Source organism: Galeopterus variegatus, unplaced genomic scaffold (genome assembly GCF_000696425.1).
Source record: "Galeopterus variegatus unplaced genomic scaffold, G_variegatus-3.0.2 Scaffold6178, whole genome shotgun sequence".
NCBI classification, from domain to species: Eukaryota; Metazoa; Chordata; class Mammalia; order Dermoptera; family Cynocephalidae; genus Galeopterus; species Galeopterus variegatus.
In genome coordinates, this window is record NW_007732289.1 from 87,070 (window position 1) to 101,975 (window position 14,906).

The following is a 14,906-nucleotide window of genomic DNA, read 5'->3' on the forward strand; positions in this document are numbered from 1 at the left end:
CCTCAGCTGGTGGACAAAGCTTTCTGGTCCCAGCTGTGCAGACATGATGGGCCTGTCCTTTGGGGGTCTAGGATCTACACTGGGAGTTCTGCACAGGTCTAAGCCATTCCTGTCCCAGCACGGATATTAAAACTCCCGCTCTGCCTATGAGGCCCACACCTAGTTCTCAAACCCTGAACCATTCAGCTGCAGCTCCACTCACACCTCCAGCTTTGCATTCTTTCTGGTACCCAGAATGTTTCCTTTTCTTGCCCAAGCATGGCTACATATGAAGATGCTTTTGGTAAGATTTCTACACACTCCCTACGCATTTGACCTGGGTGGGATCCATTTCAGCTCCATCGCACTTTGGCTGGCTGTCCTGGAGTCTCACCATTAAAGACACAATCCGCTGAGATCAAAACCATAACAGATGTCGCCAAGTGGGCAGTAGCAGACCACATGGGGACTTCTATTCTCCCACTGATGACTGGTCCAGTTAGCAATCATTATCAAGAATGTTGATAAAAGCGCATTAAGACAAATACACATGGGCAATCAGCTATCCATTAAAAAATGACATAATCAAACTCTGCAGGCTCACAGAAACATTTCAATATACCTGCACAAGGATTCTTAATTTGGGATCCAAGAATAACAGAAAAACTGTTGGAAATCATAGGCAAAATCATTTATGTCTGTGAATTTTCTGAGATGATCTTTTAACAAATTCTCAAAGATTCTGTGACCAAGGGCCAGCCTGGGGCTCACTTGGGAGAGTGTGGTGCTGATAACACCAAGGCCACGGGTTCAGATCCCTACATAGGGATGGCTGGTTAGCTCACTTGGGAGAGTGTGGTGCTAACAACACCAAGTCAAGGGTTAAGATCCCCTTACCGGTCATCTAAGAACCACTGTGCTAGCAGCTCCAGTGAAGATAAGCCATAAAACATCAAGTACAGGAGACTCAGCACATACTCCCCAATATGCATAGTTACTAATGAATGTTAACTTAGAATACCGAGAAAGCGTGATGGAAAACAGTTTGTTGGCATATGAACATAAAATACTGGTCAGAAGCACGGTGTCTCCAGAGAAGGTGGAACAATCTCATGAGCTGGTACGAGCTGCTAGTGCACAAGGCACTCACGGTAACCACAGTTATGTGCACAAGACCAGCAGGGCATGGGTGTGGAGTCCTGCGCAGTCTGGACCCTGACTTGGCCACTTACAGACTGTGGGATTCTGAGGAAGGAACTTGTCCTCTCTAAGCTTCCTCAGAAAAGGGGGAGTAACAGACCTGACTCAGAGCTGTTGCGGAGATTAAATAATTCTTATAAAGCACTGATGGGCACACACATAGTGAGTTCTTGCACTACTGTCTCTAGGAAAACAGGAGCAAATGTTGCTTTTGTTACTACATAAAATCTACTACCTGGAAAGTTAATTCTGTTATCTGGGAAATGGTTAGTTTCACAAAAGAAAATCAGATCTGAATCACTGACAGCATGTTAAACTACCAGTTCCCCTGTTATAGTCACAGGAAGCCTGGGTGAAGCACTGCAAACTACTCGCAACACAGAAAAGACAACCCAAACCCTCCGACCGACGGCCTCTTGGGATGCAAGTGCAACTGGTTTTACCCATATTTTCCAAGGCTTCCGGAGGAATGTGGGTTGTCCTGTACCTGTTGGAGGACAATTTGTCATGCTAGATGGCAAGAAAATAATTTTCCACCAAAACCAAGCGCCCCTCCACTAGATACAAGTGGGTATAGAAAGATGCTTCTGAAGAAAGATCATCTAAGTAAATATTTACTTAAAAAATATCTTCAGGGGCCGAGCCCGTGGCGCACTCGGGAGAGTGCGGCAGCGCTCCCGCCGCGGGTTCGGATCCTATATAGGGATGGCCAGTGCGTTCACAGTGCTCACTGGCTGAGCGCGGTGCGGCCGGTCTCAAAAAGGACCAAAATATATATATATATATATATATCTTCAGGAAACTTTACATTTGTGGTAGAAATAAAAGCACAGACAACCCCACATCACAAGTATCAATCCTACAAAGAGCCTGTGATTCCATGTGAATTTGGGGACAAGTCCTATAAGAAGGCAGTTCTCACCTGCATGTAGTACCTACCCCTACAGGAATTTTGGAAATGTATTGGGACAACTTCTGTTTGTCACAGTAACTGAAAGGGTGCTCTTGGTACTGAGCAAGGGCCAGGGATGCTAAACATCAACAGAACTATCCCCACCAAAAATGCAGACAGTGTCCCCACTGAAGAACGTTTGACTGTAACAGCTTACTTGAGTGATGTTTCTGACTTCTCATCTCTATTAGTCACCATAAATGGACAAACCCAACGTCTGCAACTGAGCAGAACTCATCTGCTCTTCACGCGGAGTGTGACCTGTCACAGGCATGCATGCAAGTAGGCAGTGGCATGGGTGTCAATTCCACCACGAATGGGTCAGGCACACAGTCCTGGGGAACGACACTGATTAAAACACAGGGAAGAGAAAAAGAGCCTCTGTCGCGAGCTCAAAGCTAACTGTACAAGTACTGGCTTCAAAAATGTTATTTTACAGCTTGCGAAAAATGTCAAGAGCCCAGATGCTTTTACAGAGACAGAAAAGTGTGAGATGAAAAACAGCCTGAGCCTGTAGAGAAGCTCTTCTTAGGCCTAAAAACGACCTGTTGGGGATGAAGCCACGAGCCCTCATTTCCAGAATGAAGCGACAAAAAGTCTTAAATCTTATTTTTAATCTCTAAAACCCAGCAGCGCCCCTTGTCCCTCAGCACCGCCCATGTGAACATGTAAGTCCTCGCAGGAGAACTAGGTCGGGGGAGGAGTGGGCGCGGAGCCTCTGGGAGCCGCAGGGGCTGATCCTCGCAGGGAATGTCCGGCGTCCTGCGCCTGTCTCGGGCGCCAAGGCTCCGCTCCACTCAGGGGACTGTCTCACCAGCTGGGCATCTGTACCCGCCGCGCTGCAGGCCCACGGAGGCAGGGACCTCCTCTAATCGCTCACCCACGGGAGCTGACGGCACGAAGGAGACCGGGCAGACCCAACCGTGGCAGTCAGGAAAGTCCTTCGGACCACGGGGAGTCCCTTCAGCGCTTTAGGCAAGAAGGGCTTCAATGAAACGTGGGTTTTCCAACGGCCACTTTGGCACCAGCTCAGCGACTGGTGTGCAGGGGACAAGGCCGCCGCAGCGCGCACACGGGTGGAGGCAGGGCGACGACTCTCAGGTCCCGACCATGGCGAGCTTCTCCTGCAGGACGGGGACGTGCAGCGGCATCTCTACCTCCAGGACGTGCTCACACAAGTGGCCGAGGCGCCCGAGAGGCCCAGGTGAGCGGCTTGGCCCGGCCAAGTGCCGTCCCCTTGCCTCACCGCACTTCGCGCCTGGTCCCTGCACAGCCTGCCCCCGCCTGCGCCCCTGTCCAAGCCTAGGCGCGGCTGGCTCCCGCACCACATAGTCAGTGGGCATTTACTTGATAAAGAAAAGTAGGGTTTGGGATTGCGAAGGAGCATCTGGAGCCTTTCCGGACTTCCTTAAGGGCAGAAAGTCCAGCTCAGGTCCCTTGGCCTCAGCGGAGGTGGCAGCCCTGAGACGGGTCTCCTTCCCTAGGGTGCCCGAGTTCGCCTGTCAGGTGGCGGGCTGCTGCCAGGTATTCGACGCGCTGGAGGACTACGAGCACCACTACCACACGCTGCACAGAAATGTGTGCTCCTTTTGCAGACGGGCCTTCCCCTCTGGACACTTGCTGGACGCCCACATCCTGGAGTGGCACGACTCGCTTTTCCAGATCCTGTCTGAGAGGCAGGACATGGTGGGTGACGTGGCGGGGGTCAGAGCACCACCCCGCTGTCGGGGCAGGGGCACGGCTGGGGGCACCGTCCCTACCCTTGGCACACCCGGGCCACGTGAGCATCACAGGGGGGAGGGCGCGGGGGCCACCGTGGAGCTGACGCCGTGTCCCTTGCAGTACCAGTGCTTGGTAGAAGGCTGTGCGCATAAGTTCAGGACCAGTGAAGACCGGAGGGACCACATGGTGAGGCTGCACCTGTACCCCGCGGATTTCCGTTTTGATAAACCAAAGAAAAATAGAGGGTACGTGAGGCGCCAGGCTGTGCGTCCTGTCCACTTGGGCACGCAGACACCCCTGACTTTAGAAGAGCCTTTTGCCCAGCTTGCACGCACAGACGTCAACTCAGACGCTGTGGTTAAGCACCTGCGCTGCTCTTAGTGTGACGCTCAATTGCAGGTGGCTGAGACGCTGACTGGAGGAGGTTGCTAGTCAGGGGGGTGCACAGACGGGTCGCTTTTGCTGACAGGAAGGGGAGTGCCTGGCGGGTGTTGGGAAGGACGGGGTGTGTGTGTGTAGGAGGGAGCCCCTGCATCCGAGACGAGGTGTGTGTGTGTGTAGGGGAGAGCCCCCCCTGAGTGTGTGTGTGTGTGTGTGTGTGTGTGTGTGTAGGGGGGGATCTCCTGTGTGCGTGTGTGTGTGTGTGTAGGGGGGGAGCCCCTGTGTGCGTGTGTGTGTGTGTGTGTAGGGGAGGAGCCCCCGTGTGCGTGTGTGTGTGTGTGTAGGGGGAAGCCCCTGTGTGTGTGTGTGTGCGTGCGTGTGTGTGTGTGTGTGTAGGGGGGAGCCCCCTGTGCGTGTGTGTGTGTAGGGGAGGAGCCCCCATGTGCGTGTGTGTGTGTAAAGGGGAGCCCCCGTGTGTGTGTGTGTGTGTGTGTGTGTGCGCGCGCGCCCCCGTGAAGGGGCGACCTTCCCTGGGTGTGCTAACAGGGCTCTTTGGGAATTTGTCCCTCTCCTTTCGTGGGGCCCTCTGGTTTTTCATTTGTCCTATCGGTGTGTGTTTACAAACTCCACAACAAAGCTATTTATTAAGACATTACTGTCTTAAGTGGTGTGGATTTCTTTGCCTCTCTTTTTAACTGATTCTTTCAAGTGAATCTTCATAAACATCTAAAAATTGCATTGACTGAAGTCTTTTCACACTAACTTGTTTTCTCAAACAGTACTTTGCTGTTTAAAATAAAATAGTTCGAAGAATCTACTATAATATGGTTAAGGACTTGAGCGTAAGGTTATTTTCTCCTTTCTGAGGAATGATTTTAAAGAGAAAAACCTGAGAATACTTGACTGAGACATTGGTATTAAGGAGGAGACTGTTTTATAGTCTCTGGCTAATTTTAGTACGTTTCTCACGCTTAGGAAAAGCTGTTTGGCATGATTGGCAGGCATTCACCACATGGCACCATACAGTGACTGTTTTCAAGAGACAAGTGCAATTGTTATGCTTAAACTTAGGAAATACAGAGTTTATTATGTAGATAATGACCTCGCTGGAATCATTGTCCTTTTCCCAGTAGCCTGAAAACTACACAACAAAACTAGACTATTGCCAAATAGTAAGAAATTACCTTTGCAACCAAAATGTGTGTCCTCGCACGTTCGTGGCTGGGGCGTGGGCCGCTCTCAGCGCTCTGTCCTCCGCAGCCCAGCCTCGCCGGGACCTGGTGCCAGGGAGCAGTCGGACGGGGACGCCATGGAAGTGAGCTGCGAACCCGGGGCATCCTCCGTGGCACCCGCGGGCGGCCGGCGGGCCTGCAGCCAGAGGTCAGTGTCTTGACTCGGGCTCGGCCCTGGGCCAGTGTTCTCACAGCAGAAGCTAAGCCTGGGTAAGGACGCCGGCTTCCGCGGGAGGCGAAGCTGGATGCGCTGCCCCTGGGGTGGCCCAGCTCCTTCGCTCCCTTTGCTCCAAGGCCCTGGAACAAAGGGGCCCTGCTCCTTTTCGTTGCTGTCCACACTGGCTGGAGAGCGGACCCTTGCGATTGCTGCGGTTACAAGCTCGCAGTCTGCCTGTCTGGTGCTAGCTGCGCCTTTATTAAGTTAAAGGTGACCTAAAATCTAATTTGGGGAAAATGTTGAACAAATGAGGAAAAAGTCGCAAATAACCCAAACTGGCAGGAAGATGAACTCGTGTGCCCCTTGGGTACCTGCACTTTGGCCTGTGAGTCCTGGTCGCCAGCGGGCACTTAGGGTCTCAGCGGGACACCGGGTGGCAGGAAGCCTGAGCCTGGGAGCATGACAGGAGTGGCCTGCTCAGCTGAGCCCTTCCGAGCACCCACCGTGGCCGGGGAACCACTCAGGCAGCGGCTCGAGGCAGGCAGCAGGAAGGGAGCTGCCCAGAGTGGGGAGGAAACACAAAGACTGCTCTTATGAGTTTGATTGATTGTTGGCAAAGACAACATTGTCATTTAATGTGGACCTTTTTCCATTCCAGGATACCTTCTACCATCTGTTTTGGTCAGGGTGCATCTCGAGGGTTTAAAAGCACCAAGAAGAGAAACAAACAGCATTGACAAGTTCAGACGGAGAGAAAGAACCAGGTGTCCGAGCAGACCCCAAGGTGGGAGGTGGGGTTGGTGGGGGCCTTTCCTCTTACGGTCTGGTGCGTTTGCACTGGGCCAGGCGTTTGCCATCTTCTCATTTTGGTCCTTTGGCAAGTGACGTCGGGCCCTGCTGGAAGCAGTGAAGGACCTGCAGATTCAGGAAATGCCCTTGACATGCTGCAGGGAATGCAGGGTGGGGACTGGCCACCTCCCTCTGCATGGACCACACTGGGAATGTCCTTTTTAAATGTGTGAAGTAAATGTCCTTCACTGATGGTCTCTAGTCTTCATTTCTGTGTTGTTGAGCTAGACACGGAAATGAGCAATTATCGCCCATGAGTATTTTTTTTTCGACATTTACATTTCAGGAAGATTTAAAGTGTTAGGACCTCTCAGAGGTGGGTGACTGGGTAGGATGCACTCAGCTGGGTCTCTGACCTTCACAGCTTTGAGAGGGATGCCCAGAGGATCCCTGTGCCCGCACTCAGTCAGCATGCCCCATGTAGAGTGTAGAGATGTGGGATGCAGCATGTCGAGGAGAAATCAGCGGCTTTGATAAAGTCGGCTTTCGGGGCCAGGCCTGGCAGAGCGGGACCCACCAGCTGTGTCTCCCCAGGGCCCATCCCCCACGGTGCATGTCCGGTGTTCCTGGACTGCCTGTGCTGGCCCCACAGCTCTGGAGCTTCTGCTCATTGCTGTCGGGGCCAGGCCTGGCAGAGCGGGACCCACCAGCTGTGTCTCCCCAGGGCCCATCCCCCACAGTGCATGTCCGGTGTTCCTGGACTGCCTGTGCTGGCCCCACAGCTCTGGAGCTTCTGCTCATCCAGCCCCAGTGGGACAGGCCCCTCTCCATCTCAACTAACCAACCCCTTTTTCTGGGCGTTGGGTTTGGCTGGAGGCAACTGGTGGTCATACATGACTCCTGGCACAGAGGCTGCTGCCCCAGCTGCCATGAGCCACCCTCAAAGCTCTCCAGGGACCTGCAGTAGAGATAATCTCGAAGGTGGCCTCAGGGTCAGAGAAAACACACTTTGCACTGGCACTTCATGCACTGAAAACTAAAGGCAGGTTACTAAGTGTTGAAGTAAAACATCCTTTAAGTACAGGCCCTGGTACGTTGAGGCAGAGAGACCTAATGTGCACTTTTCTGGGGTGGGAGAGGAGCATTTGCTGAGGGTGGCTGTGGCAGGGCTGCCCAGGGGGGCTGTCTTTGCCTCTTGAGAAAACACAACATACAGAAAAACGCAAACATGTAAAAATGCTGTTCTTTCCCCATCTCCCCTGGGAGGCCATGTCCCAGCCGGTCCACTCCTCCCACTCCTGAATGTCCTCCCTGTGCAGCACGACAGCCCCTATGCCAGCTTCTAGCTTGATGCCTTAGCCTTTTCTAATGGCATATTCTGCTAGGATTCTCTTGTCCACAGTGTTAGCCTCCATGTAGGGCTGTGTTTTGTAGTCTGGGGATGGTCAGTCCTGGGTTCCAATCCTAAGTTTCTTCCTACCTAGAAAGCTGTGTGTTATTCGGTCTCAGTTTTTCTTCTGTAAACAGGGAATGTAAACCTTTGGTGTGAAGAATGTTACTGATGCAGAAAAAAAAGAGCATCATAATTTGCTGTGAGCTGCATCAGTCTCTAAAGAGGTGCTTGTATTTCTGCTGCAAAATCTGGGTGTGGCTTCCAGGTCATAGGTGTCCAGGGAACACAGAGCAGAAACATTTTGCAGGAAGACATTCACATGCAGAGAGTGCAGGGGAGTCAACGTCAGGGCTGGCTTGCCTGGCACGAGACAGTATTTAAGGTGACTGAGTGTGCATTAGTCTTTGTGGTGGAAAAATAGGATTACTGCACTTGGGTTTACATGAAAATTCAACTTCTTACTGTTTGAGAGACCAGACCTATTGGAGTGACTCTGTTTTTTTCTAACTGGTGTGTGAAGTGCTCAGTCACGTGTGGAGCAGAGCAGAGGTTGCTTATCTCTCATTCAGTGAGACACCTTGATCCAGGACTCTGGGTCCTGGATCACATTCAGCACCTGAGTTGGGCACCGCTGCCTGTCCTCCAAAATCCGTGCAGCAAACTGCTCCTGCTCTTGCTCCTTGTCTTGCCTTTCCTAGCATTCCTTTTCTCCCACTCTGTGCCTTACTTTGGATGGAGTGAGCCTCTTTTCTCATTCTGTTATTAGGTGCCTCCAATCTGTTATTTTAGTACTTATCCTAAAAATTTGAATGTAAATACTTACTTTGTTCATATTTAAGATTAATCGATATCTTCTTTCTCCTAGCAATAGACACTTAAAGCAGAAGACACTTAAACCCCACCCCATCGTGCCATATGTATTATTATAGTTGTATATTTTAGTTCTAGATCCCTTTCTGATCCTGTAAGACATCATTACTGTGGGTCTATATGGCCAGTGTTGTGTAAAATTGCCCACCAAGTCACCACATCCTTTGTTGGGGATTCCTTCTTACCGCTCAGACTGAAGAACATCCTTCTCTGAGTTTCCTTCGCTGGGAGTCTGTGGTAACAAATGTCTTCTGTTTTGCTTGCCTGAGAAGGTCGTGTTCTTCTCTTGGAAGGTGCTTTTGTTGGGAACACAATGTGTGGCTGGCAGTTCTTCCCCAAACATGGTGAGTACATCCACTGTCTTCTGACTCACACCGCTGCCAAGAACTCACTTGTCAGTGTTATTGTCATTTAGGAGATCATTTATCTTTTCCCTCTGGCTGCTTTGAAGATCTTTCTTTGTCTTTGGTGTCCTACAGTTCCACCAAACTATGTCAGAGGAAGACACCTGTCCACCCTGCTTGCTGTTCACTGGGTTTTCTGAGCCTGGGAGTCTGTCCCTTCATATCGGCCTCTGCCCCACTCTCTCTTCCTTCTGCTTCTGAAACTCCAGTTACGTGAGTGCTAGACGTCCTCACTCCATCCTCTGTGTTTCCTGATAGCTTTTTCATATTTGCCATCTTCATCTGTCTTTGTGACTTTCTGCATATTTCTTCAGATCTACTTTTCAGTTCACTAATTCTCTCACTGTCTGTATCAAATGTGCTGTCAAGCTCACTCAGTTTTTAGTTTCAGTAATTATGATTTTCAATTATGTAAGTTCTAGGTTGCTTTTCTAATTTTCTGGATTTCTGTAGCTCTTGTTCATCATATTTCAATCCATTCTTTTATTTTAAAACGTTAAACTTATCTTATCTTCTGTGATTTTTAATATCAGTATCTGAAGACTGCGGAGCCGACTCTTCTGTCCACTGCTTCTCCTGACCCTCTCATGGTGCCTTGTTTCCTGGCGTATTTTGTGATTTTGGGCTGTGAGTTTGTATTTCTTGGAACCTTACCTCTGGAATTTCTCTAAGAGATTCTGGGCTCTTCTAGAAAAAAATTAGTATTTACTTCTGCCATGTAACTGGGGTGCTATCGATCTAGCACCACTTTAAAATAAAGCACTGGGTGCGGGTTTTGTTGTGTTTTGTTTTTGACCACAAAGACAGTGAGTTTTTGGCTGCAAAATCCACATGAGGGCCAGCTTATGGTTACAGATCTCTGGGAAGAGCTTCTCTTTATTTAGCGCCTTGGCAAATTTTCTTTTAGTTTCTGGGGAGATTTCATCCACTAAAGTATTAAAAACAAAACAGTTCACTTTTTTCGCAAGAGTCCATGATATTTGAACCAAGACCACTCCTTCCCTTCTGCAGATGAGAACACAGGCTCCCTCCTCCCCACCACTGAGCTGGAGGGCTTTCTCCCCAGGAGGAGCAGGACTTGGTCCTTTCTCATTCCTGCCCCCAGCTGCCTACTGCTGAGGCTGCGTCCGGGGTGAGTGTGGTTGAGAGGAGGGTCTCCTGCCCAGCCCCCACTCGTGGAACACTAAGAATCCTGGGGTGAGGGCTAGTCCCAGGCCAGAAGAGGCAACTGAGCACCTCTCCTCTACTGAGCCCCTGGAGAAAGGAAGCCGCTCAGAGAGAAGTTTGCCACTGTCTTCAGCCCAGTCTCAGATTTTGCCTGAAGGGAGAAGCAAGTCAGAAGAATAGATTGCTCCTAATCTCTCATAGGAACTGACTTCACTTGCAACAAACTGTGGAGAAGTTCAAGCCTAAGGTCAGTTTCAAGAACCCCCGAAATTGTGGTGAAAGACAATTGGAAGGAGATTCAAGACACAGGCTAATTTTCAGCAACTGCGAGTGGATGAGACCTCAGTCGTGACCCAGAGCATCGGATCTCATTTTCCTCCTTGGCACTTCTTGGACCACCCTGCCTCCTCAATCCCCTCAATAAATGGTTTGACACGCCGTGCAAAAAATAAAAAAAGACACAGGCTGAACTAGAGGCCAGCTAGTTTACAGGAGAAAGCCAGGAAATAAGAAAACAGAGTGGGGGCCTCCTGGGGTCAAAACAAGTGTCAAATACTGACCTCAGAAAAGATTCTCTCAAAGAAGCCAGAATTTTGTTGGATTTGTTTGTAGAGAAATTTATGCCCTGAGCATTGTTGAAACCAATGGAATAATCAGCTGGCAATTAGTGAAGTTTAATAGCTGGATGTGGTCAGGGAAAGGGAGCATGAGAGTCTCATCAAAAGCACTGTTACTGCAGGGTGACATCAGAGGCCTAAGACCGTGGGGTTGGGGTGGGGTGAGGAACAGTCTTCACTAAAATAATCCAGACCGTCACTAACAGCTTGACGAGCAACTAATAAGCCCCAGAGGAGGGGGACCAGGAACCAGAGTTGCTATAATATATTATTTATAATGTCCAATGCACAGCAAAAAAATTATGAGGCATGCAAAGAAACAGTGTATGACCCATATACCTAAACAAGAAAGCAAGAGAAACTACCTGTGAGAGTGGCAGGATATCAAATTTATCAGAAAAGACTTCATCAGAGAAGTAGCCATTATAAGTATGTTCACAGAACTCAAGGAATCTATTAAAGAAGTAAAGGAAGAAATGATGACAATATCTCACAAATAGGGAATTTCAATAAAGAGAATTTTTAAAAAAAACTAGATGGAAATTCTGAAGTTGGAAGTTCAATAACAGAAATTTTAACAACTCACTAGAGGGGCTCAACAGTAGAGTCAAACTGGCAGAAGAAAGAATACATGAACTTGATGATAGGTTAGTGGAGGTTATGCAAGCCAAAAAACAGAGAAAAAAATGAAGAGACATGAAGAGAGCTTCAGGAAGATGCGGGATACACTTAAGCACACCAACACACATGTGACAGGAATACTAGAAGAAGAGGAGATAGAGGGAAAGGAGCAGAAAAACATTCAAAGAAATAATGGCTGATAACTTCCCCAAATTATTGAAAAACAACCCACACATCTAAGAAGCTCAACAAACACCAAGTAGAATAAATGCAAAAAGAACCACAGAAAAATCCTAATAAAAACGCTGAAAGTCAAAGACAAGGAAAAAGTCTTGAAAGTAGCAAGACAAAAAAACTACATATTACTTTTACAAGGGAACCCCAATAAGATTAACAGCTGACTTCTCATCAGAAACAATGGAGGCCAGGAAGCCACAGGGTAACATTCAAAGAGCTCAAAGAAAAAAACTGTCCAGAATCCTACATCTAGCAATCAGAATGGAAGAGGAGACATTACTACCTGCCTTATGGAAAGAATTATAAAGGAAAACTGTGAATAACTGTGTATTAGTGCGTTTCTGTTGCTTATAACAAAACACTTAAGGGCCGGCCCGGTGGCGCACTCGTAATAACTTCGTATAGCATACATTATACGAAGTTATACGAATGCCAGCTTCTAGCTTGATGCCTTAGCCTTTTCTAATGGCATATTCTGCTAGGATTCTCTTGTCCACAGTGTTAGCCTCCATGTAGGGCTGTGTTTTGTAGTCTGGGGATGGTCAGTCCTGGGTTCCAATCCTAAGTTTCTTCCTACCTAGAAAGCTGTGTGTTATTCGGTCTCAGTTTTTCTTCTGTAAACAGGGAATGTAAACCTTTGGTGTGAAGAATGTTACTGATGCAGAAAAAAAAGAGCATCATAATTTGCTGTGAGCTGCATCAGTCTCTAAAGAGGTGCTTGTATTTCTGCTGCAAAATCTGGGTGTGGCTTCCAGGTCATAGGTGTCCAGGGAACACAGAGCAGAAACATTTTGCAGGAAGACATTCACATGCAGAGAGTGCAGGGGAGTCAACGTCAGGGCTGGCTTGCCTGGCACGAGACAGTATTTAAGGTGACTGAGTGTGCATTAGTCTTTGTGGTGGAAAAATAGGATTACTGCACTTGGGTTTACATGAAAATTCAACTTCTTACTGTTTGAGAGACCAGACCTATTGGAGTGACTCTGTTTTTTTCTAACTGGTGTGTGAAGTGCTCAGTCACGTGTGGAGCAGAGCAGAGGTTGCTTATCTCTCATTCAGTGAGACACCTTGATCCAGGACTCTGGGTCCTGGATCACATTCAGCACCTGAGTTGGGCACCGCTGCCTGTCCTCCAAAATCCGTGCAGCAAACTGCTCCTGCTCTTGCTCCTTGTCTTGCCTTTCCTAGCATTCCTTTTCTCCCACTCTGTGCCTTACTTTGGATGGAGTGAGCCTCTTTTCTCATTCTGTTATTAGGTGCCTCCAATCTGTTATTTTAGTACTTATCCTAAAAATTTGAATGTAAATACTTACTTTGTTCATATTTAAGATTAATCGATATCTTCTTTCTCCTAGCAATAGACACTTAAAGCAGAAGACACTTAAACCCCACCCCATCGTGCCATATGTATTATTATAGTTGTATATTTTAGTTCTAGATCCCTTTCTGATCCTGTAAGACATCATTACTGTGGGTCTATATGGCCAGTGTTGTGTAAAATTGCCCACCAAGTCACCACATCCTTTGTTGGGGATTCCTTCTTACCGCTCAGACTGAAGAACATCCTTCTCTGAGTTTCCTTCGCTGGGAGTCTGTGGTAACAAATGTCTTCTGTTTTGCTTGCCTGAGAAGGTCGTGTTCTTCTCTTGGAAGGTGCTTTTGTTGGGAACACAATGTGTGGCTGGCAGTTCTTCCCCAAACATGGTGAGTACATCCACTGTCTTCTGACTCACACCGCTGCCAAGAACTCACTTGTCAGTGTTATTGTCATTTAGGAGATCATTTATCTTTTCCCTCTGGCTGCTTTGAAGATCTTTCTTTGTCTTTGGTGTCCTACAGTTCCACCAAACTATGTCAGAGGAAGACACCTGTCCACCCTGCTTGCTGTTCACTGGGTTTTCTGAGCCTGGGAGTCTGTCCCTTCATATCGGCCTCTGCCCCACTCTCTCTTCCTTCTGCTTCTGAAACTCCAGTTACGTGAGTGCTAGACGTCCTCACTCCATCCTCTGTGTTTCCTGATAGCTTTTTCATATTTGCCATCTTCATCTGTCTTTGTGACTTTCTGCATATTTCTTCAGATCTACTTTTCAGTTCACTAATTCTCTCACTGTCTGTATCAAATGTGCTGTCAAGCTCACTCAGTTTTTAGTTTCAGTAATTATGATTTTCAATTATGTAAGTTCTAGGTTGCTTTTCTAATTTTCTGGATTTCTGTAGCTCTTGTTCATCATATTTCAATCCATTCTTTTATTTTAAAACGTTAAACTTCTATGAAAACCCTACAGCTAACATTATACCTAATGGCGAAAGACTCACAAGATCAGGAACAAGACAAGGATGTCTGTCCTTGCCACCTCTGTGCAGCATCATACCAGAGGGTCTAGCCAGGGGATTTAGACAAGAAAAAGAAAAGGCATCCAGACTAGAAAGGAAGAGTAAAAGTATTTCTATCCATAGATGGTATGATAAGGAATCTACTGAAGAAAATTATTAGAACTGAAATGAGTTCAGCGAGGTTGCAGGATGCAAGATCAATATAAAAAATCAATTGTATTTTTACACACTCCAATAAGAAATCCGAAAATGGAATTAAGAGAACAATTTCATTTGCAATAGCATCAAATGAATAAAATACGTAGGAATAAATTTAACAAGAGAAGTGCAAGACTTGTACCCTGAGAACCATAGCTCATAAACTTAGTCCCAAGAAATGAAAGAAAACGTAGATAACTGGAAAGATATCTCATGCTCATGATTGGGAAACTTGTTAAAATGGCAAATTCTCTAAAACAGAGAATCTACAGAATCAACACAATCCCTGTCAGAATCCCCATGGACTACTTTATAGAAATCGACGAGCTGATTCTAAAATTCACATGGAACTGCAAGGAACCCAGAAAGTGAAAAGACTGTAAGATTTGGGATGAATCCCAACCTCACATAGAACGGGAAGGCTCGCCTCGAAGAGACCACAAGACCACAAGCAATGCAATTACCAAGAGGTTTATTATTTCCAACGCGTTGGGTTCTCACCGCCAAGCTGGGGTGAGACCCCGTTAGGCTTTTTAGCTGTCTTTTTATACATTTTTTAGGGGCAACTTTTCTGGCAGCCAGGAGACAAAGCCATAAGCAGTGTTTATTGGCTAACTTAAGTGACCCTAAAGCTCATTGGTTGGCTCCCTGGC

The 14,906-nt window shown here is 47.8% G+C and overlaps 1 protein-coding gene and 1 long non-coding RNA gene across 2 annotated transcripts; both read left to right on the forward strand.

Moving 5' to 3' along the window:
* The first annotated feature begins 1,091 nt into the window (after positions 1-1,091).
* On the forward strand, positions 1,092-6,665 carry ZNF511 (zinc finger protein 511). Its single transcript, XM_008590520.1, has 6 exons — positions 1,092-1,130; positions 3,160-3,335; positions 3,616-3,817; positions 3,974-4,098; positions 5,495-5,614; positions 6,282-6,665. The coding sequence occupies exons 1-6, from the start codon at positions 1,092-1,094 to the stop codon at positions 6,358-6,360; spliced, it is 741 nt and encodes a 246-aa protein (XP_008588742.1). The 3' UTR covers positions 6,361-6,665.
* Positions 6,666-8,905: 2,240 nt separating this feature from the next.
* On the forward strand, positions 8,906-9,853 carry LOC103605917. Its single transcript, XR_551832.1, has 2 exons — positions 8,906-9,019; positions 9,613-9,853. It is a non-coding gene; the product is annotated as an uncharacterized LOC103605917 (long non-coding RNA).
* Positions 9,854-14,906: the final 5,053 nt, after the last annotated feature.

What these genes read in the sequence shown, in the direction of transcription:
- ZNF511 (XM_008590520.1), top strand. Translation starts at nt 1,092, where the DNA reads ATGAGCTGGTACGAGCTGCTAGTGCACAAGGCACTCACG. An exon ending in TGTCTGAGAGGCAGGACATG is followed by an intron (nt 3,818 to 3,973) that starts GTGGGTGACGTG and finishes TGTCCCTTGCAG; the next exon opens with TACCAGTGCTTGGTAGAAGG. An exon ending in CGGCGGGCCTGCAGCCAGAG is followed by an intron (nt 5,615 to 6,281) that starts GTCAGTGTCTTG and finishes TTTCCATTCCAG; the next exon opens with GATACCTTCTACCATCTGTT.